Raw genomic sequence first — 24,019 nt, 5'->3', positions numbered from 1 at the left:
CCTATAGAAGAAAGCTGCAGAACTGTAACTCTCGGACAAGTAAGCCAGATACGAGTATTTCATAAACACAAATTGGTTTGTCTGTTCGAATTCAAACAGAGCTATCATCCCACAGATATATGGAAGAGAAATTTTGTGAAAACAAACTGGTTCGTCTGTTCGGATTCAGAGAGCTACAAGCTAATGTTACAGCTATATGGAAGATAGACTAATTCAGAATAGCATTTCAGTGCGACTGATGTACGATACACTATCTCACATACATATGTACTAATCTACAACAGTGAGGACTCATTAGCACTGAAAATACTAGCTATTGTACACATCATGTTTGGTAGCACTTACACAAGACCAATACTGATGGAGACATGATGAAGTCCAAATATAAGGAACTGGATGATTTGGTAAAGGGCAGAATAAGAAAAAGAAGGCGGGGGAGGGGGGGGGGGGGGCAGGGACAAGATGTCAGATATCATCTGGGAAGATTGAAAATCTGAGAATAAGAAAGGATAAAAATCTTGTTTAATAGACTTGGAAAGTAGAGCAAACGTGAATAGGAATCTTTTCTGTCTAGAAATATTAGATGTACCGTTGAGACCATATCAGACATGGTGATATAGTCCATAATGGCCAAGATGCTTGCATTTATAGTGTGACAGTGCCATTACATTTTGTGATGAGGTGCAAGAGGCCTTTTTATGCAGATCAATTAAGCCCCACTATTTAGTCTTAGCCTTATTTGAAAATCAAGTTTTGATCGCACATCAGGCCCAAAGAAAGTTAAATGTATGCAATTAATATGTTAATCTAAATTATGAAAAACAAACAACCAATTTGTAAGAAAGTTTAATCTTGCAAGGCCGAAAAACCGCATACAAAAAAAAAGAGAAAAGAATTAAAAGAAAGAGCAATACCATATAGAGTATAAATATAACTCAAATGTAAGTAACATAACTGAACAACTATAAATTTTTTAGTTTTAAGAGAAAATGTCTTCAAAACAAAAAAAATAAAAAAACATTTAACTATGTACATGTATCAAAGAATTATATCAACAGAATATGTGATCAGTCATATATAAACACAAGAATTGTAAAATCCTGTCATGGTCACAAGTTACAATCCTCTATTTTCAGACCTCTGATTGTTCTTCACTGGTATCCAATGTTGTACTCCATGCAGGTTTGGGTGTAAGGTGGTCTGGATCAATCACTATGCCATTATCCATCGAATCTTTCTTGGGAGTTGGTGACATTTCATTCGTTTCATCATTGCTAGTATCCTTTTCATCTTGGATGTCTTGTAAACATTGGACAGATTCATTGATGTATTTTCTTTTATGTGGACCAGCTGATACAATAGTAGATACCGAATGTGGACTTGGACTCACTCTTCTATTTCTCAAAGAATGTCTCCTCTCTGTTGTGGTTAAAGGCTGGTCTTGATCAGATGCTGTTGGTACCAGTGGTTCAAATGTTGTTTTTCTATGGCGCTGGTAATATTTCAAGTTCTGCATTTCAATGAATGACGGATAGCTCAAATTCTGAAATACATATAGCACACTTTTACCTAATTTTTACCTAATTTGCCTCAATTGAATACTAGTAATCAAAAAGAGCAAAGAGCATAGTTTAAAGACTTTCCTCACTACATTTAGGAATTTATCATGTGGAGTTGATCCTAGGGCCTATTATAATACCGAATATGGATAAAGTTTTTTGAATTCTTGACAAAATTTTTAAAAACCCTGGGGAAATATTATGTTTATGATAAAATCTCATCTTATATATTAAAGAATTTAAGGATAAAGCAAACTGATTATGTGTTCCATAGAGGTTAAAAAATAATGATTTACACATCTTACAAACAAATTTTCAATACATTCATATTCAAAAGTAATTTGATTTGAAAGTCAATCCTTCAAATATTCATAGTATTCAAAAATTTGCTTCACAGTAACTGTACATTATAGCATAACCTTGAATTATATGCCGTCTTTGTGCCAAGCATGAATTTCATCTCTTTATATCATGGAATTTTAAATTCTTTTTTAAATGAAAAAGGCAATGTGGTCTTGGTGCAAGGTAGTGATGGAAATCTTGTATCTTCAAGACTTGTTTTTACTTACTGGTGGAGGATGTATGAACGACTGATCATCATCATCATGTTCCATGTCAAAAGATTCATTGTAATCATCTTCATCACATGGTAAATCATCATCATCATCATCTTCAGAAAAATCCTCATTGTCATATTCATCTTCAACAAAGGGCTGGGAATTACTTTTGCTTTGAAGAAATGCCCAAGGAATAGTCTTTTCTTGGTCCTGTATTGTAAAAACGGAGTTTTAAATCGATGCCAACAGAAATAAATCTGCTTTTCAAGCAACAAAAAAAAATGTATTAAAATATAATTTCTTTTCTTACAAGATAACGAGGCTTCATGTTAAAAAAGTCCTCCCCCTCTTCTGGATAGTTGTGGTCCTTAAATGCAAATAGAAATTCACAACTGAATCTTAAATGAATACACACAAAACACAAGTCAGCAAAATTGTTTTGCTATGATGCTTGATTATTAGTTAATATCTATTCTAATGTTGACCTACTTCAATATACTAGTGCTGAGATCTTTAATTTCTGATTTTTTTATGTACTGTATGATTGAAAAAGCATAAGAAAAAAAGTTTTTTGTTGTTGCTTTTTTAGGTACATTCTGTGCCAGTGTTTATCAGTCGAGGAATATAGTAAAATTCCTCACATGTAAATTAAAATCAACTGCCCACTGATCATAATTTGTGACCATTCCAAATTATTTAGAAAAACTCTTCATTTGTTCTAACTGCATCATAATTAACAACAACATACATGTATATCAATAACATATTTTGAAAATGCTTCATTAAAAATTGTTTTAAAAGAATGAAAACAACAATAATACATTTATTCTGATCAATAAATAAAATTTGGAATGGACAGTTGTCACAAAACCAAACTTACATGTTCCTGATGTGAGTCTGTGAAGTCTAGTTGAGATGGAATCGATGTTGTTGAAGTGTTTCTTCTACAATAAAACCAGAAAACTAACAGTAATCAGTACAAGAAGTATCATGCATATATGCTAATTTTATCTTTAAATTTTAAAGAGAAAGAAAGAAGAAAAGGTATGTTTATATTTTAATTTAAAAAAAAAGTTTATATTTCGCATAATTGAGTGATCCAAGTTAAAAAAAATGCCATATTTTTTTTGTTTTAAATTGCTACATTTGATTATGATACATGTACTCACCTTAGAAGATACTCCTTGCTGAAATTGTCAAAGGAAGAAAATCAGAAATCTTTCATATAAATTTTAAATTTTTCTGAGCTCATAATCATCAGTTTAATATACTCTAACCCAGCTGGTTAAGTTCCAAACATAAAACAAATTTTTACAGTTGAACAAACAAAAAAATTTGTCAGGATAATCTATATATTTGACATCTTATTTAATTGTTATCTGTTACCCTCTTTGCGTCCTGTATCTGTAGACAGCTATTCCTATCAGTACCAGGATGATGACCACTATGAACACACTGACGACTACCATCCATATAACTATTTCACAGTTGGGGTTTTCTGGGGGACAGGCACAGTGGTAGCTGTTCTGATTGTTGTAACAGACAAAGGGAGGTTCACACGGGTCACTGAGACACTCATTGATGTCCTCTGTACAGTATCTACTCTGGTATCCTCCGGTACACTGACATCTGTAGTAGGCCTCAAAGCTGTGGGTCCTGTGGGTATCATTACAGGGGTAGATTCCTTTAGCTAGAATAAATGGAATTAATTAAACTTGCTGTAGTCTAAACTCAACTGCAAAGAAACTGAAAATCAGCAGCATAAGGCCTGTGGAAAAGTTCAGCATGATTTTTTATAAATATTTCTTTTTATATAAAGTTAAAGAACCTAAATATATCTTATTCTCAACAATTTCTAAAAGCTGAACACATTTCATGCAAAGCTTTAGTCACACTTCTCAGGTGTATACAGGCAAGACAAACCTTGACAAGTTCCACTGTTGTGACAAGGCATCTCCATTATACCAAATTTAATGTTCACAGGAGAAGAAGTTCCATTAGAGCTGTCCTCAAAATAGAAACTAAAAGTGTAATTGCCAAACTGATTCCTGGGCTGTGTAAACTGGACAACATATGTCAACCAGGTCAAATCAGAAGCTGCGTGTGGGAGACTGTCACTGAAGTTTTCTGCACAAGGCATCATTGCGGGCTGCAAAAGAGATGAATCAGAAAGAAGTCATACACAAATAGCTACAAGGGTCAGAAGACTTGTATGTTTATTCTAAATAAAAACCAGAAGTCTCTGTCGAGACTGAAGCTCTACTGGTTTGTACTTATATCAAAGGAAGAGAAAAATTCTTAAGCAGTCGGGAATTGAAACTTTACCGATTAAGTCTCTTTATGTTCTTAGTATAGTCTACTTGCATGCCACATTATATTATAATCAGACATAAACTGCAGGAGGAGTAGCATTTTGAGAGTTTTTAACAGAAATTTCTATTTTTAGTAACAACAGCAACACTGTTAATCGAAATCAAAAACCGATATACAGAATTGTGTATCTAAGTGTAGTCTACTTGTGTGCCAAGTTATATTGAAATCAGACCAAAACTGTAGGAGTAGTAGCATTTTGAAAGAATTTCACAGAAATTTCTATTTTTAGTTACAACGGTAACACCGTTAATTGAAATCAAAAACCAATATACAGAATCATGTATCTTAGTTTAGTCTACTTGTGTGCCAAGTTATATTGAAATCAGACCAAAACCATAGGTGGAGTAGCATTTTGAAAGAATTTCACAGAAATTTCTATTTTTAGTAACCGGCAACACCGTTAATTGAAATTAAAAACTGATACACAAAATTATGTATCTTAGTGTAATCTACTTGTATGCCAAATTATATTGAAATCAGACCAAAACTGTAGGAGGAGTAGCATTTTGAAAGAATTTCATATAAATTTCTATTTTTAGTAACAACGGCAACACCGTTCATCGAAATCAAAAACCGATACACAAAATTGTGTATCTAAGTGTAGTCTACTTGTATGCCAAGTTATATTGAAATCAGACCAAAACTGTAGGAGGAGTAGCATTTTGAAAGAATTTCACAGAAATTTCTATTTTTAGTAACCACGGCAACACCGTTCATCGAAATTTAAAACCGATGCACAGAATTATGTATCTTAGTGTAGTCTACTTTTGTGCCAAGTTATATTGAAATCAGACCAAAACTGTAGGAAAAGTAGCATTTTGAAAAATTGTTTACAGACAGACAGACAGACGGACAGACAGACGGACGGACGGACGACGGACGCATTACTATCGCATAAGCTCTTCTGGTCTCTGACCAGTAGAGCTAAAAATCAGACTTACCCAAAGTTTGTCAGAAATATTGCAATATTTCAAGAGTTGTGGCACTTGATTACTTTCTTCAGTTATTGATATGTTTAGATTGAGGGGATTAGACATGACAAATTTCAGTGTATCAGTTTTTTCAACATCATAAGCACCAAGTCTGGCCTTCCAGTGCCTTGTTTCATTGGAAATGAAGTCATTCACAGCTTCAAGTAAAATCTACAAGAGAGAAAAAAAACATGGAAATAAAAACTCTTTCTTCAAAAACTCCTTCCTAACAAAATTGACTTGTGTCCAGTATTCTCTCATACACCATTATTTTTTCAGACTTTCTTTTTGCAGATATTGTGCTTTATTTTTCATGCCTGATTTCAATAATGTATTACAGACCAATACGAGTTTCAATCGTAACTAGTGCTAATTGTAACGGGGACCGTTACATATGTTCCCCAAACGCTCCCCATGTCCCTTATCGTGCCTTATTCCTCTAAGACCTTTTATAAATATAATTTAAGATACAAGATACAAGATTTTATTAATCCAATTTGGGCCCCCGGAGGAGCAAAAAGATTTACAAATAGAAGGAGGAGGATCCAAATGATAGAACAAGCATGATGATGATATTACATATAAAGAGCAATTGTTAAAAAAAAAAAACCAAAAAAAGTATATAAGAGATATACTGAATATACATACATGTATCGTATTCTAAGTTACATACAAATATATATAATTTATACATATATATATATAGTTAAAGGCAAGAAACTGGGAAAGAGGTATATAATAATTTTTTTTTTTATGCTTATCACAATATCTTCAATTAAGGTAAATTACTAAGGAATCCAGCAAGTGATCTAAGGATGTCTGGGTCTTCATTAGTCATGAGCCAATAAAATTGATTATCATAAGATAGAGACTGAAAATTTTTACATTTAAGTTTACAAATATTTATGAGTTCAAGTCTTTGTACATTAAGATGAGGACATACAAGGGGAAAATGAATTTCATCCTGAATCTCGTTGTGATGACAAAGTGAACAAATTCGTTCCTCTCTAGGTATTTTTTGATAACGTCCAATTTCAATTTTAAGCCTGTGAGCCGAAATTCTTAACTTTGTTAAAACTGATCTATGTTGATTGTTTGTAAGAATATCTAGATAAGGTTCAAAACAAAATTTAGTCTTTATGCTGGTAAAGGTAGACAATTTGCCATCTTTATGTAAATTCCTGTCTTTTTCCCATGTTAATTTATAGAAATTCAGTAATATTCTTTTCAAATTGATTTTAAATTGTGGGGTTGACATACCTAGGAAATCACTAATTTTAATGTCAATATGGTTAAGTAAGAAGTTAACACAAGAATACCATGAAGTAAAACCATTTTGGTGTAGTGTTTTAGAGCAGTTAAAAGCCTCACTAAGCAAGGGAAATTCACCATCTAGATTCTCTAATCTATGCCAGTATAACAACATATTTTTAATGACATCAAAATGTAAATTCAAACGTCCTAGCTCGGATCTTACAGCAAAATTGCTGCTTTTACCATGAACCATTAGTAAATGTTTGTAAAATTTAAGATTTAGAATTTCGCCTTCTAAGCTTTGGTATATTTTGTCTAGTGTTATATTTGGATTTCTCTTAAATTTAGAGGTTGTTGGGTCAAAAAAAACCCATAACTCTGAACCATACAGGATAATGGGTTTAATAGTGTGGTCAAATACATTTAAAGCAGTTCTAATTGATGGAATAAATGTGAGAAAGTCTTTTTGAAGTTTGAAATAGGCTTTTTTGGCTTTGTTACAACAATCATTTTTAGCATTACTTAGTGTTCCAGATGCATTAACAGTCAGACCCAGATACTTGTATTGTTTAACACATTCAATATTGTTGTTATCCAGATGGAAGGGAATTTTAACGTGTTTACCAGATGAATTGAAGACTATAATTTTTGTTTTCTTTGTATTAACTTTGAGACACCAGTCCTTACAGTATGTACTTAGTATATCGAGTTTTTCTTGTAGACCTTCAGCAGTTGGGGAGAGAAGTACCATGTCATCAGCATACATTAGGCAATGAATGGACATAGATGAATCATTGTTTAATTTTACAAAACTTTTAGAATTTGACAGATAATTTGATAGATCATTGAGATAAATCTTGAATAGGTTTGGGCTCATGTTATCACCTTGTCTAACCCCATTGTAAGTACGGAAGTGACCAATTAATTTGTTACCCAGTTTAATAGAAGAATAGCTTTTAGAATACATATCCTTAACAATTGAGTAAAATTTAGTGCTAATACCAGCTTTTAGTAGTTTAAGCTTCAGACCAGCATGGTTTATACTATCGAAGGCCTTATGAAAGTCAACAAAGCAAGCATATAGCTTCCCTTGTTTTGATTTGCAGTATTTTTCAACAAGTGTTTTCAAGACAAAAACATGATCTGAAGTTCTAGCTTGTTTTGTAAATCCTATTTGACAAGGATTGATTTTATCATTGCATTTTAAATATTTATCTAATCTTGAGTTAAGAATATAGTTAAAGAGTTTGCCAATTGAGCTGGTTATTGTGATTCCTCTATAATTGTTGGGATCATTAGTGTTGTTAGATTTGTATACTGGAGTAATGTATCCTTCACACCATGAAGAAGGATAATATCCATGAGTTAAGCAACCATTAAAGATTTTCAGTAATATTGGTACCAAGACCGTTTGACCATGTTTAAGCATTTCATTGCATATTCTATCAGTACCAGCTGCCTTACCATTTTTTAGTTTACCTATTGCTTTACTTATTTCATTGAAAGATATTTTGTAGTCAAGTTCATTAAATATGGGTGTTGTTGTTTTCTCAGCTTGTTTTAGTTGGTCTTTAAGAAACTGATCTCGATCGAGGAAATCCTCATGAGTTTTATTCAATTTTTTGAAGTGGTTTAACCACTCATTATTAGAGATTGATGTATCAATTGTCTTTGTATTTCCAGTTCTTAATTCGCCTATAAGTTTCCAATATTTTTTTGGATCAGTTGAATTTAAAGCATTTAGGTTGTTGATAATATTAGAATGGTATGTTCTAAATTTTTGTTTTCGTAGTTTGTTATATATTCTATATGCTTTGTAATATTGATTCTTAATATTGATATCTCTGGGGTAGTGGCCAAATAAAGTTCCCTTCCTAACTAGTTTTGAGCGCATATTTATCAACTCGTTATCAAACCATTTCTTTTTATGTTTAGCAGAGCTTTTATTACTTTTACATGTTTTATTTTTAGGTAAGTTTGGTTTTAATGACATAATGGCTGCAGCTTCCAGGGAATCTTTTAATCTATTTATTGTCGATTCTATAGATTCTATGTCATTGATGCTCATGGTGTTATCAAGATTGCATTTTATTTTGGGGGATTGTAATGCCTCTATAAATTTAATAGCAGAGTCTTCCCCCCACTTAAAGGATGAATGGGTCTTGTAATTATCATTATCTATACTATTTTCTCTAGAAGAATCATGTTGAGAAAAAATATTCCATGATAACATACAGTGGCAGTCAGATAATGTGGAAATAAAATCTGATACTTCAAAAAACAAAATACGTTGTACAATTTCTTCATCAGTTAAAAGATAATCAACAACACTACTTCCATGATAATTATGGCAAGTGAAATTTCCAAAAATGTCACCAAAACATCTTCCGTTCATAATACGAAGTTGGTTTCCAATACAAAAATCTATTAGTTCTTTTCCTCTCTTATCCACACAAGTGTCACTATTAACTCTTTTGAAAATATCATTATCAATTTTATATGTTTCAAATAAGGGTAAATATTGGTTGTTATCATCTAGTATATAATCAGTTGCATTTCCAGTTCTAGCATTAAAATCTCCACAAAGCATTATATTTCCTAAATCTTTATATTGATTAATATCCTTCTGTACGAGTTCCAGAATATTAACATTATTTCGTGTTATTGCAGGTGATCCCTCAGGGGGGTTGTAAACAGTACATATATACAAATCTTTATCAAAATTAAAAAAAGTTTTTTCTAATTTGATCCATTGATACTCACTACATGTATTTTTAATTACAGAAACATGATCTTTAATCTCATGCTTAATTAATATTGATATCCCTCCAAAGTATCTGCCATTTTTAGATATATTTTTACAAATTGTGTGGCAGTAAAAATCATCATGTAATACAACTGTATCTGGTCCAATGTGTGTTTCCACAAGAAATACTAAATCTTTATCTATAATTTTTGATAGAAAAAGCTCGTCATCCATTTTGTTCATACCTTTTGATATCAATCCTCCAATATTCCAAAAAGCACATTTAACATTTGTTTTTCTGTACATCTGATACATTCTAAGAAAAAATACCAAATTTTCAAACCCAAATCAAGAGAAAAGGTACAACATCCTTCAAAACATCTAATACAATGTATAATCTAGTAGTAACAATATGTGAGAAGAAAAAAATAATAAATCAGTTGCAAATAAACATGACATTCATGAGTACAGGTGCACCGATAAGTGGAAGTGGTACAATATTCGAGAATGAAATTCATACATTGAAATACCCGTTAAAAGAATGGCATTGTTTATATATATCATCAGTGTAATTGATAAGTAACATCTGATATGATGATAAAAAAGAAAATTTAGTAATTGTAGTTAAAGCCATAGCTGGCAGGATGGTAAGGTCTCCCTTCCCATGGTTCGGATGGTGCGTACTGGTAGTTTCGCCACTTTCGCTGGTATTTGTACAACTTATTTGGTGAAGCACGGTGATAGTCAGGGTCTTGGTCTTTTCCCATCTGCAATGGAGCCTGCTCGATTCCTAAAGCTAGAAGGATTGATCTTTTGATATTGGATGCTAACATGGCAACACCATCTTGTGTAAGATGAACATTGTCCCTTTCAAGGACCTTGGCAGGCCTATTAGACATGTTTATGTTTTCACTGATATAAACGACTGAGTCACTTTTGTATTTCTTCTTTAGTAGGGCGTTGATTAGAGCACTATTTGCACTGTGTAATTCGTCGTCTTTACGAGGAGTACATAGTGACAGAACCACTTTGGCTGACCATTTTTGAGTGATGATGTTGATGATTTCTTCCGTCTCGTTAACACAAGTCTCAGGACTTTTTGCCTTTACATCATTGGTGAGGTGATGAAGAACGACAACATCTGGTGCTGCATCCTCATATCTTACTATGGTATCCTTGGTTTCATCAATTGTGTATGCAAGTTTCTTTGTTGTTATGAATGATGAACTAAGAATGTCTGGATTAATCTTCTTAGTGTTAGATGTCCCCACTAACAGGACTTTGGGTTTAGGGGGTTTTGTCTTGGGAGAAGTCTTATATCCCTTATGAGGCTCATATGGTGAAGAGTGATTTTCTTCAACTTTCTTTTCTCCTACACATGTAAATTTCTCACTGTTAGATTCCATACTCGAAACATGCATTTTCAAACCAAGAATCTCTTTAAAAGGTGCCTCGTTTTTTTCTTTGAGGATTTTGTTTTCATTTTCCATGTTGAGTAACTCTTCATTTTTTGTTTTTAGTTTTTCCACTAATGTTGAGCTTTCTGATTTGTTTGCTTCCAACAAGTCAAGGAGTTGGTGTTTGCATGTATTGTGCATGATTTTTTCATTCTTCAGTTGGGCTTCTTTAGTTTCTAATTCAAGTTGTTGATTTGCGATTTTAACTTGAGGTTCATTCTTGATTTCATCTGATTTCTTAAGCTTGTTTTTTATTGAGTTAATTTCATTTTCAGGACTTTTTGATTTATTTGGTGTTGTTGACATTTTACTGTACTGGCTGTTCAAGTTTTCAACGGCTAAAGAAAGAGTACTAACTGTACTTTGAAGTGATTCCAAACCTTTTAAGAATCTTGATTCTAAGGTTTTCATGAGTCCAGTGTGAGATTTGCTCATTTCCTCTAAAGCTAGGACCATACTTTCTTGAAATCTATCCAGGTCATGCACAGAAGCTGAAACAATTTGGCTATGTTCACCATTTAGCAATTGTTCCTGGTTCAAATAACTCACAGAGTTCTGGCTTTGCGGACTTTCAGTTACAGATTTAAGGGTGGTTTCCTCTCCTTCGGTCGACGCAGTAATTCTATTCACTAATTCTTTCAGCAGTGGGAAGATTTTGGTCACGAATGCATCTTTTCCATTTCCCTGGACCTGAATAGTGCCAGTTGACACAAAAAATGTTATCTTGTAGTGTAGACTAGTATCATCCCCAATGTCTATGCAAATAGAATGGTTTGTTAGGGTATTGTTGGTAGTATCCCACTTTTCTGGATTGTTATACCATTTGACTTCTACAGAGTTACACATTTTCAGCTTTTCTAAGTATATAATTTGTAGAGCTCTAATCCAGGCGAATACACGTTCCCGTTTTGTTCGAAATGCTACCATCTTGGCTTGTTCTTCATAGAGGTGTGGGTTTATTTCTTCGTATGCCGCCTGTCTTGCTTTGCACCCCGTGGGCGGGCGGAGTTTGTTAGGAATACAATTCTCTGGGTATTCATTGTAAAGGTTTGTTATTGATACGTCAACAGTCGATAGGTCTTTAAGACACTCGAAATCTTCCGTTGTATTCGACATATTGTGTAACTGCGGTCGAGGAAATTCGAGCTAGGAAGCCACGTGTATGTGAAACAAATTAGAAATAATAGCTTATATGGATAATATCGATGTCAATTGGTTACTTCAACCACCTTCAATTGATATTACTGATGATGGATCCTTTCTCTTTCAATGGGAGTTGAAAAAAGGTTTAGCAGTTTAGCTGAACATAATACCTGTTCGGATCCCCATTCAAGCGCATGATAAACTAATTTATATATATTATATAATTATAAGTATCCCAGGATTTCATTTAAGAATATAAAAGTTACAATGATATCAACTATCAACTATATATCGTTTAAGGTTTTGCATGCGCGCACACGTACATGTACATGCATATGCAAGATGATTATGGCATGTTGATTAAGCGACTAACATATATTTCTATCCCGCGAATCAAAGAAAAAAATACATATATAAAGAGGTAGAGCCATGTTGGGCCTTATTTGGCCCTGAGAATTTCTGAAAATTCAAAACCGCCCAGTTTAGGTTGCAAATGCAGTATTTATCACTTGGACTGTTGGTGAACACGTATCTATTAATTGTGACGTAATTTCACATTTAGTCAATGCATTATGACGTCATAAAATGCGTCATTTTTATCATGTTCTATAAATTCCTTTGAAAATGACCTAAAATTGAAGTGTTTTTTCAATATTTCATATAGAGCACAACCTCTGATCCAAAATATGCCAATACATAATGAAAGACCTATATCTGAAGATCAAAAAACATGTGTTATTTTTTGGATCGTGGGCTGTGCTCATATTTTTATTCTTTGCTGAAGGTAGTCAAATACGCATATTTTCTGCAAATTTCAAGAACATTGCAATTTCTAAAAGCCTGTTTTCAAATATTTGGATTCTCAAAACGAAATTTCATTATAGAACATGAAAGCACAAAGTGTCTACTTTATTTTGATGTAAGAAAATGGAAAGAGGGGGATAGTTAATTAATTGATATAAGTACAGGGCCATTTTATGTATAAGATGGCTCTTGCTCTTTACCATTTTTCAAGCATATATGTCATTTTTTTTAATATATCGATTCACATTGTATTTCTCTACTTATGTTAACCTCGGGCTCAAAGTTGGTTTTATTCCAACACCAAGGCAGGGTTAAAGTCGACTAAGGGTATCGCGCCAATACCTAACCAATCAAAATGAACTTATTCAATAGTAGTTCCATACATGGAAAAGGGATTTTCCTTTCTGTTCAGAATTTTTTTAAAATATTTCCGCTCAGGCCATTTTGACAACTCTGATACCTGTGCCTGGTAAATTTTATATACTTTGTAAATAAATATATAAAGGTTTTTGACCGGAACTATTCACTTTTTCCAATGCATAGGGGGCTACTCTCTGGGTTTTACAAGAGATGTTTAAAAAGACATTCGTGTCAGCTAATGTGACCAATATTGTTTAACACCTTCTTATTAATATTTTTTTCATGAATGCAAATGTCTGATTATTTTACGACGGAGCGTACATGTATATTGATTTTTAATATACCGAAAATCGCTATTTCTGGGGATGGCGTAATTCTAAAAAAAATTCAAATAAATTTCAAAGGTAAATTAAACAAAGGATGCTTGGTATTAAAATATTATTTCAAATCAGTAGAATTGAATGCTATTAACGACATTTGAATAAATAGGCTATAAAAGGCTTATATGCCAACTTTGGTCATCTGCACTTTAATTTTAAACACGACAGGATTTGTAATTTTTTCTATATAAATTAATAATTTCTATATACTTTGGAAACTCAAATGAAATATTTTAATACACTTTCCTCGAGCTCTTTTCTGCAGTTTTCCTGAAATTTTATGTGGGTCCGAGGTGTTATTTGAGTTTAACAGTGATTCTCTACGTTGCCTTTAATTTGATTTGTGTGTGTGTGTGTGTGGGAGGGGGGGGGGGGGGGGTTGGGGGTTTATTTTTATTCTTAACCTATTTCACGTTGGAGTTGAATCTTGTGTCTTATTCCAAGAACTTAAGATTGATTGTGACATTTGGATGAAAGGTCAAGGTCATTAAAAACCACCACCTCTTTAACTTCTAACCTGTCAACCGAAATAAACTCTGAAAGGTGTTTCTAGATACATGTACATGTACTTCATGTTTCTTTTTACCCTTGGGTCAAGGACAAAGGTTAAGGTCGATTTCAAGTTCATAGGTCAAGGTGATTTTGGTAAATAGCTAATATCAACATTTTATTCAGGTTACCAGTGACCTTGACCTAAGTTTCAAGGTCAAGGGTAAAAAGATCTGCATGCTTCAGTATGTTACATGTCTTGACATTTAGAAGTTCCTAATTCTGCATGAACATCAAACACTCAAGTATACTGTCTTTTAATACATTGTGTGCGGTCGCATGTGCATGCACGTCCATGCATTTACTTTTGATAGTAGTATAATGTAGGCAATCATTATATCTATTCATATTTGAAATTTCACCCTGTATTATTGAGAACCAAGAAAGTTGTAGGCATTTAAAGTTTTAGCCAATCAGATTGCAGCACACGTGCATGTGCGTGCGTTCATGATTATTCTTATAAATCATGCTGTAGATCTTCATAATGTAAGACTATGTTCAAAATTTCAAAGGATTTTGTCAGAAAACAAAATAGATATTTAGACTTTTAGTTTCAGCCAATTGCAGCGAAGGGCACCTGCATGCGCGTGAGATCTTGTATTTTGACCATGTCATCATGTCTATACTACTATTATATCCTTATATTATGAGTTTCAAAGCATTTCATCCAATATTTAAAAAGTTACGGCTAAATCTATCATATTGGTCATTTAACGTGTTACACGTGCGCGCACATGCACGCACGTGCGCGCAAAATGACCTTCGTTCCGCACATCTACATAACATACCTAGTGACCCTAAAAAGGTTTCACCTAGATCGGATGAGTAGTTTACGAGAACACTCGCGGACAAAAAAGTACCGGAGAACAAAGAAAAAATTCAGAAAAAGTAAAAACAATATGTTCCCAAACTTCGTTTGGGGAACATAATAAGGAATGAGAGACTAACCCTTTGACAAAATTGAAAAAATGGATGTTAATCCTTGCCACAATTTAGTATAATTATAAACTTGTATGTGTAGTAAATAATGAGACATACAACAACATCCTCTGTTGGATCTTTGTTCAGCAGTGATGAACCATTCACTGTCAAGAACACAGACGGAGGATCGTTGATGGACTGGATGTGGATGTTGATGGCTATCTTTGTACTGGCTGCTGGAATTTCTGGGTTGGTCTGATTCTCTGTAAGCATTATGCCTATTGTTTCATTACCAGAACTGTCCAAACATGGAGTATAGACCAAGCTGCAAGAAAACCATGAAAAAAACAACTAGTAATACATCAGTCAATGAACCTTAGCTTTTTCAGCATGGGTTTAATTTGTGGCGGTCAGCCGGGTTCGATCGCCGGTGGCCAGATAGCTCAGTTGGTAGAGCACCTGACCGGAGTTTCAGGGGGCCCGGGTTCGAATCCTGGTCTGGTCCACTGCATTTTCTCCTCTTCCGTTACATTTGGTGCCGTGCCATGCCCTGGAATTGATAGGTGAGAGGCCTGCCAGGGATGAGCCTGGGTTAGGGTCTTTGGAGGGCCAAAGACCTTTAAGGAGGGAGGAATGTGGCGGTCAGCCGGGTTCGATCGCCGGTGGCCAGATAGCTCAGTTGGTAGAGCACCTGACCGGAGTTTCAGGGGGCCCGGGTTCGAATCCCGGTCTGGTCCGCTGCATTTTCTCCTCTCCCGTTACAAATTTATGCTATTTACAGGCATGATCGTCAAATATACCATAAATATTTGTTGCAGAATACTTAAAGTGCATAAAAAACCACGCACTATGGGAAACTTAGAAATCTAGGTATTTTTGCATCTGGGAATTAACAACTTACACATTTTATCCAAATAGTAATTTCTCTTAGGTAGGGTTAAAAACACTTACAACCCATCACTTGACAAAGAGAGCTGTCCTTTTACGGATTGGTTTAAGAGATTAAAGATGATTGGATCTCCCTCTTCATCTAGTGCTGATAACTGGTAGTGTAAAGTTCCTGTAAATTTTTATCAACTTTTCTGTAAGAATATTCTTTGTTGATTGACCATAGTAATTATCTCACACCAAATCAATAAGATTTGAATCAGAATTGTTATTACACCAAATCAAAAGAATTTAGATTAAACTAGAGCCGAGCTCGTGACCGGAAGCAACTTTTATTTAAAAAAAAGAGTAATGAAGTCCGAAAATGGGTTAATCCTCCAAATCTATGTTAAGTATAGCAAAATTAAGCCATTTTTTGGTACTTCCGGTTTGACCGGAAGTGACGACGATGGACGGAAAATTAATATTTAAGCTTCTAGTGAGACATGTTACCCAAAAACCTGTCAAAAGTACGTAAGGGTTGCCCGCAACCCTGTGTCTCGCCTGCTGTCGCTGTGGTTAGTAAGAAATGATTGTCTGATAAACTGAAGCATTTATTGACATTTCAGAAGGAATAACTCAAAAATACAATAATAAAGAAATGGAACAGCTGACTTAATATCTAATCCCTTGGCGATTATATTGGCATTTATATATATATACATATACCCTGTAAATTCACAAATTATTGTGATGTTTTTATTATTGCGAATATTGCAACGTGTTATGAGTCGCAATAATTTGAACTTGCATTTTGAAATCAAATCCACTGTATATGTATCAAGTCATTCATGCAGAAAATGTAGGTGAAGATTACCTAATTATGGTACTGATATTGTTGGTTACCCATGATGTGTAGACTGACAAATTATCATGCCACTATAAGTTATAGTTGCTGAGATATGGACCTCCACCATAAATTTATGCAAAGTCACTCATGCGGAAAAATGTAGGTCAAGATGACCTAATTCTGGTACAGGCGTTTGTGGTTACCCATGATGTATCCACTGACAAATTATCATGCCACTATAAGTTATAGTTGCTGAGATATGGACCTCCACCATAAATTTATGCAAAGTCACTCATGCGGAAAAATGTAGGTCAAGATGACCTAATTCTGGTACAGGCGTTTGTGGTTACCCATGATGTATCCACTGACTAACTATCATGCCACTATAAGTTATAGTTGCTGAAATATGAACCTCCATTATCAATTTAACCAAAGTCATTCATGCAGAAAAATGTAGGTCAAAATGACCTAATTCTGGTACTGATGTTGTTGGTTACTTATAACCTGTACAATGACAAATCATCATGCCATTATAAGTTATAGATGCTGAGATATGGACCTCCACCAAAAATTTAACCAAAGTCACTCATGCAGAAAAATGTAGGTCAAGATGACCTAATTCTGGTACTGACGTTTGTGGTTACCCATGATGTATCCACTGACTAATTATCATATCCCTATAACTTATAGTTGCTGGAATATAGGTCTTCACCATAAATTATCATGAAAAAACTAAGTCCAACTTAAGGAAAAAATACGGAAAAATTTGAATTTTTTTTTTCAAAATCATACTTGGGATATAAATTTTTATCCATACTGAATATTGTGTCCAAATTTCAAGAAGACTGAATAAAATTTGAGAAAGTTATTGCAGTTTATAAAACTTTGACATTTGGGTTAACCAAAAGTTGGACGCCGACGACGACGACGACGACGACGGAATCTATGGTCGCTATGTCTCGCTTCGCGACATTCGTCGCAGGCGAGACAAAAACGGCAAACATATGCATTTTCTGACTACTTCCGGTTCGACCGGAAGTGACGTCGCCGGACGTATTTTGACGACCGCATTAGATAAAGCTTGATATTTTGAACAACTTTGCTTCTTTGATGCATAACAAATTCTCAATACTTTTTGAGATATCTGGAAAAAACTTTTGGCCCCTCTAGGTCCCTTAATTTAGGGGTCAGCCCTTTTTTCAACATATCGTTTGAAAGATCTTCTAATTCTGCACAAATTATGTTCTATATATTTTAACAAAATATTTTTAGTTTAGAAGATAAAAAGAAAAATATGAGTAATTTTTGGTTCTTTTAAGCGTTCTAATTTTTGACCCCCTATATAGCGCCATTTTGAACACAGAAATCGAAAAACAAAAACCGATGTGCACAACTTCAATCCTTCTATTATCTAAAATCAGTAGAATTTCTGCTCCAGCTTTAGCCGTCTATGAGCCTTTGTCTGGAAACGAAAGCCTATAAATTTTCCTTTAAAGGGAAATAACTCAAAACCGGAAGTGGCTTTTTGAAATTTTAGACATCATTCTGATAGAGTTTATTAACGTCTATAACGTCTGAAAATTTGAGCGAAATCCGTTGAGAAATGAGCGAGATACGAGGCCTCAAAGTTGCGGTCTAGGAAGCAGAAGAAAAAAAAGAATAATAATCTTTACCAACAGAATCAGTAGAAGGTCTTCCGTTGGAAACGGAAGACCTTAATTAATGTATTAGATGCTGATTTATGGCTTGTTTTGTTTAAATCAAGGTATGAATTTTCAGTATATCTAAAGAGCAATTGCTTCTCTTGAAAATAAAAAAATATCAAACCATGTAGTTATGATAAAAAAATCCTTTTCATTGAAAACTTAGTACTACCTGAGTCTTCCATGATGTTAACCTCAGTTTGGCAGTCTAACAGGGGAGGATAATTGTAAATGGAGGCCTTAGTTACAGATAATATAAACATGGTTTCTTTGTGAAGGTAACTGTTTGTCTCCTTTGTAGCTCTTTTTCTTCTACGGCTCCTGGTTTTATCATATTTATTTTCTGCATATGTATCACACACCTAAAGAATATATGTGTTGTGTATGATAAAATAATGTTTAAAAGATATACACCTTTCTCATACAATGCACATTATCATGGTACTATAGACAGTAATACTTAATTTGTCTTGAAATTATAGTTTTGAATAAACTTCAAAAGACTTTATTAATATGATAATACTATTAAGATTACTTTTTCTATTTAATATAGAGTTACCTTGACAGTCATGGTTTGTTTGACAGCATCAAAAACTTCTTGTTCTTCTGGAGGGAGATGTTTACAGGTCCTGCTGGAAATCTCCCAGTACTGCATAACTGAAAAAGAATTAACAAATCTTTGCATGGTTATCCCACAACTTGACAGAAATACATTTTAGAAGTAAGCTTCCCTGAATGTTTGATTGAAGTGCTTACACTATTATTGTTTCAACAATTTCCAAAGTTTGAGAAAATTTTTCAAAATTCTAAAAAAAAAGATAAACTATGATCTAAATGGCTAACAAGAAATTGTTACCTGGATTCCAATGCAGTAACATTGTTCTATTTCCTGTAGAAACATGACCCACACTGTCTGGGTATGTAATGGTAACTGGACCTGGCATTGGAGCATTGCCAAGAGGGACCATGGAGAACGCAAAGTTGTGCCCATAAAACCTGAAATAAATAAATAAATTTTTTGACTAAGTTGTAATTTCTTTTCATAAAGAGCTAAATCCACGAAGTGCAAAAATCCGCCTAATCATCAAAATAAGTGAAACTTCCTGACGTTATACTCGAAGATTTGTATGTTGTAAAACATTTTATTTTTAAAAAATATCTTTTCTGGTTTTCTTTTTATAGCCGTTTCAATTTAGCATTGTTTTCTTAATCAGTGCTGTCACGTCATTACGTTGACGTTATATGCTTCAACACCGTGACGTTGACGTTTTGTATAAAAATAACACATATACGTTTATGGAACAAAAAATCACCAATACAGGCCATTCTTCAAAATTTTAATATTTTAGGACGATGTTTCTATTTTTTTTTTAGAAGTTCTGAAAAAATGGATTTTTTTTATGTAATTCAAAGAAATGAGAACTATTCGTTATATATGTATAAATAATGGATGAATAGACAAACCGTGGATACATGTAACACCTTTTAAATGAAAATAAGGGACAGATTAAGTTGAACACCAACACAAAGTGTAAATCTATCATATCTGAGTTAAACTGAATTTTTTGTAGTAAAATATATACTATGGTAGCCATGGAAACGGATTTTAATATCCTTAAATGTGTTATTATATGGTCCTACGGCATACAAACTTAAGAAAATAGAGATTTTGTCAGAGAATAGACAAGTGTTCCTTAATAACGAAAACATAAAGCTAAAAAAAATGCTTAATTAAAAACTGGATTTGTTTGTATTTAAATCGATCACCATTTATTATATTGTCATTTAAAGATTTCGCTGCACTTCCTTAATTTATGGCATTTCCTGAACATTTGATATGTACACAGTTTTTACATGTAATACACGAAAAATAGTGACAATATTGACGACTATATGTATCTTACGCTCACAGAGCAGTATATATATTTAGGAAAGAAGGCACAATAGTTGGCTTATAAACAAAATTGATGCAAAGATACACGTAGCATCGTTTTTGAAAGTGGGGGGGGGGGGCAGCCAGAGAAATTTTTTTTCACTTACCTGTAAAAGTTGACAGGCAAAAAAAAAAAAAAAAAAAAATTACCCAAATTGCTTAAACTCGAAAATCCTATTTCGTGGGAGAGGGGAGCAATTTTTTTTCAATGTCGACTTTCTTTCACTACCAATTGTTTTGCAAACAATACTATATTTCCCTATGGTAAGAAGGGGGGGGGGGGGGGCAACCAACCTTTCAATAAACATTTTCAATAGTAAAGGTAATGTTGGGAAAAAAGTGTCCCCCCCCCCCTTGTTGCTACGTGCCTGCATGCAAAGCATCAAATCGGCCGCAAAAATTAGCTTTTTCTTTGAAGAAAGAAGAACAAAACGAAAACACAAGATTAAAGATTTCCGAAGTCTTAAAATTATTATACAGTTAAAGTATATCATTGAAGGAGTGAGCAAGATTCTAGTTCCTCAGGAATCTTGTTAACTCCCTCAACGATATACTTTAACTGTTTTATTGTATCGATACAAATTTAAATTTTAACGATCACCTTTTTAAAGAAAAGAATATTTTTTTACAGATTATATAACTAATCAATATCCTCATAACTTAATAAAATTACAATTTATATTTATTGAAAATCTAGAGGATTACGAATAACCGCGAATTAGCATGAATAGCTTTCGACGGAGGGATTAGCTCAAAAAACTAACGCACGAGGATTAGCATGACAAGCTTTCAACGAAGAGATTAGCTAAAAAAAACTAACGTACGAGAATTAGCTGATTCACAGCGATTTCTAGAGAATTGTTCAGATCTAATCACTTATTTTATATAGGGAAAATCAGTAGAGGTATAATAAACGAAACTAACTTCACGTGCTAATATCATGAATCTTTGTCATGTGACAACGCCGATGTTCTATCAAAATATATGCGGAATGAAAATGCATGTTGGTTTGGGATAGGACCTTTGTGTGCATGTTGGTTTGGGCTAGGGTCTGTGTGTGCGCATGTATCTTGACTCAGCCAAACGTAAATCATATATATCTATCATTTATGACGCCAGCCTTTGCAGACTTCACGACATACACAATTTGTGTTTTGTAAAGGGGTAAAACAATAATTTTCAGTTTATATATACATCCTGGTAGTTGCTACCGATGTAATTATTTATGTTAAAATATATTCTAGGCTTAATTCCGATTTGGTGACAATAAAGATTCTCGGAGGATCTCCCTTTGATTACACAGTAACCATGGAGACGAGGAGACGGGATCGGGAGAAAAAACATGTATACATTGTTTATAAAATAAATAAGATTTGGGGAAAAGAGTACCCATTTTTTAAAAATATTTCAGCATAATCAATAATAATTTAAACCTAGACCAGCTGCGCTTGACTAAAACGTCTTGGGTTAGGAATGAGGCGCGACAAGTCGACATTATTGCATCTTCATGCAGTCATGCTTATAGAGACTCCGAGAGATTTTCGTACTTTTTTTGTACTACAACACAAAATAACTTATAACAAGGTTAGCTTTTTTAAAAAAGCTGAGTGTCAGCCACTGGAATACAGAAAGTTTCTTTCTTGTTTTGTAATGGTTTATGATTTGATCTATCCATCATGTTGTGTTCCTCCCCCCCTAAATGCCATTGTAAGAAAAGTTATATTCTTGTAATCGTTTTCTTATTTCTAACATAATGCTGTACATAATAAATAATAAAGAATAGAATAAATTTTAGCTAGTCTGCATCGTGATCATTACAATGATCTTCAATAAATTCTCTACGGCGCAGACATCAGAGAAAGTTTATCTCATACCGGTAAATGAACAAAAGCCACCATGGCAACTAAGATCACGTTAAATTCTATAAAAATGATATAGATTATGATGAATAAAAGGAAGGTAGACTTTGTGTTAGATTATTTTTAAATGTTATTAAATATAACAGTTTTCAATTGTGCATTTCGAGGCAATGCATGATGTGGAGGTGTGTGTGTGTGGGGGGTACTGCATGTATATTTAATTCAATTTCTAAGTTTGAGCATACATTTTAGTGTTATTAGGAAAGAAAAGAATTGCTTCCAGAAAAGTAATGAACGCCACGGAAAACAATTCAAAATGGAAATTCAAAATATGTTTATACATGAGGTACGTATACCTAAAATGTCTTTGATGATGTCTACCACCATAGCAAAACTATAGATTAAAACACTGGAATCCATCCCCCCCCCCCTCTCTTCTTTCAGGGGGGGGGGGTGTTTTGACCTGTCTATAAATCGGCACAGTTCTCTCAGCTTTCCACTGTGGTCAATTTCTCACATGTGTGCGCGGTTCACGAGCACAAGCGGCACTTACATGTCTATCATCATGTAAATTATAAGAATTTACTGTCTTACAGTGGTCTTCTGATGTTTTCATACCTTCCATCATTAGAGTGAAAAGAAATTGATCGTTCTTTTTTCCTCACTATTTTGGGACCTTTGTGGCAAGTGGATTGTTGTGTGAATTCCGACCCGTACATGTCTTATGCAAGGTACTGAATATTGATCGAGGGGGTTTTGCATCCACAGGAGTCTGAAGTTTTTATTATCAAAAAAAAAAAAAATCCGGAAAAAATTTTTCCTACCCTTAACTAAAAAAACCCCAGGATGGCAACGTGTTTTGGGGGGACCCACCTAAACAAATAGATCTGGGCTTGGTCAGAAAAATCTCGCAACTAATTCAGTATCCGGAGTGTTTGTGCTATTTATTCAAGTTAAGAAATCAAATCTGCTTGACGACTACGGGCTGTTCATGGTCTTTTTTCCAGTTTGACAGCTCATCCTGGACTCCATGCCACTAAACCGGAAGTGAACTCCGAGGTGAATATATGACGTAATTGAAGAAAAGAACCAAAAAAAATGCATGTAAAACTTCATGTCCAATTTTATGTTACCATACGTGATCAATAAAAAGATATATTTTTCAAACAAAATAATGTTTTATAAGGGCGCTTAGTCTAACTGTTTGGCTCTTTGTCGACATGGCTGTTCAGTGATTTAAATTTGGCGCTTGTAAAAACTGAATTATCTGTCCGTGGTACACATCGTCGTACAAGTAAGAAAAAGAATAAATAACTTTTTAAAGCTCTCTTAAATATATTTAAAATAACTGAATAAAATTACGTTGAACAATTATTTATTTTATTTCATTTGAACAAGTTTTTATAGGTTACAGACTACTAATTTTACCCCTATTTCATTGACCACTCAAGTAGTTCCAGTTTAAAAATAGAGGTTTTTTCTTAAAAATTCTTTGGGGTGTTTATGGGGTGGACTGATGTTATTTTTGGGTATAGATGGAAAGGAGAGGGATTGAAAAAAAATATAAAATTGTTAATATGTGAAATTTTGCACTTAAGCGCGTAGTAGTAAGGGTGTAAAGTGGCCCATATTTACCCTTTCCCCAAAGAGAAAGTGAAAAAAGCAGGGTAGGGGTTATTTGCGATGCCTTAGCAGGAACTGCATACGATGAATTTTCCTGAGAGTCTGAAAAA

General features: G+C 33.8%; 1 protein-coding gene and 1 non-coding gene across 2 annotated transcripts; one reads left to right on the top strand and one right to left on the bottom strand.

The window, feature by feature from the left end:
* Positions 1–984: 984 nt before the first annotated feature.
* LOC134281108 (uncharacterized) lies at positions 985–19,490 on the bottom strand (the record flags this gene model as incomplete). Its single annotated transcript, XM_062763576.1, has 12 exons — positions 985–1,543; positions 2,129–2,326; positions 2,427–2,483; positions 2,997–3,057; positions 3,503–3,806; positions 4,040–4,265; positions 5,431–5,631; positions 15,192–15,399; positions 16,026–16,134; positions 18,667–18,856; positions 19,054–19,151; positions 19,351–19,490. Coding segments are annotated over 12 exons (2,203 nt in total), but the record flags the coding sequence as incomplete, so codon positions are not given.
* On the top strand, positions 15,739–15,811 carry Trnas-gga (transfer RNA serine (anticodon GGA)). The gene has a single exon. It is a non-coding gene; the product is annotated as a tRNA-Ser (tRNA).
* Positions 19,491–24,019: the final 4,529 nt, after the last annotated feature.

The sequence above is a fragment of the Saccostrea cucullata genome, unplaced genomic scaffold (genome assembly GCF_032062105.1).
Source record: "Saccostrea cucullata isolate Sc308-1 unplaced genomic scaffold, CSIRO_AGI_Scuc_v1 ctg5485, whole genome shotgun sequence".
NCBI classification, from domain to species: Eukaryota; Metazoa; Mollusca; class Bivalvia; order Ostreida; family Ostreidae; genus Saccostrea; species Saccostrea cuccullata.
Note: the sequence above shows the minus strand (reverse complement) of the source record. Positions and strands in the feature narration are given on the sequence as shown.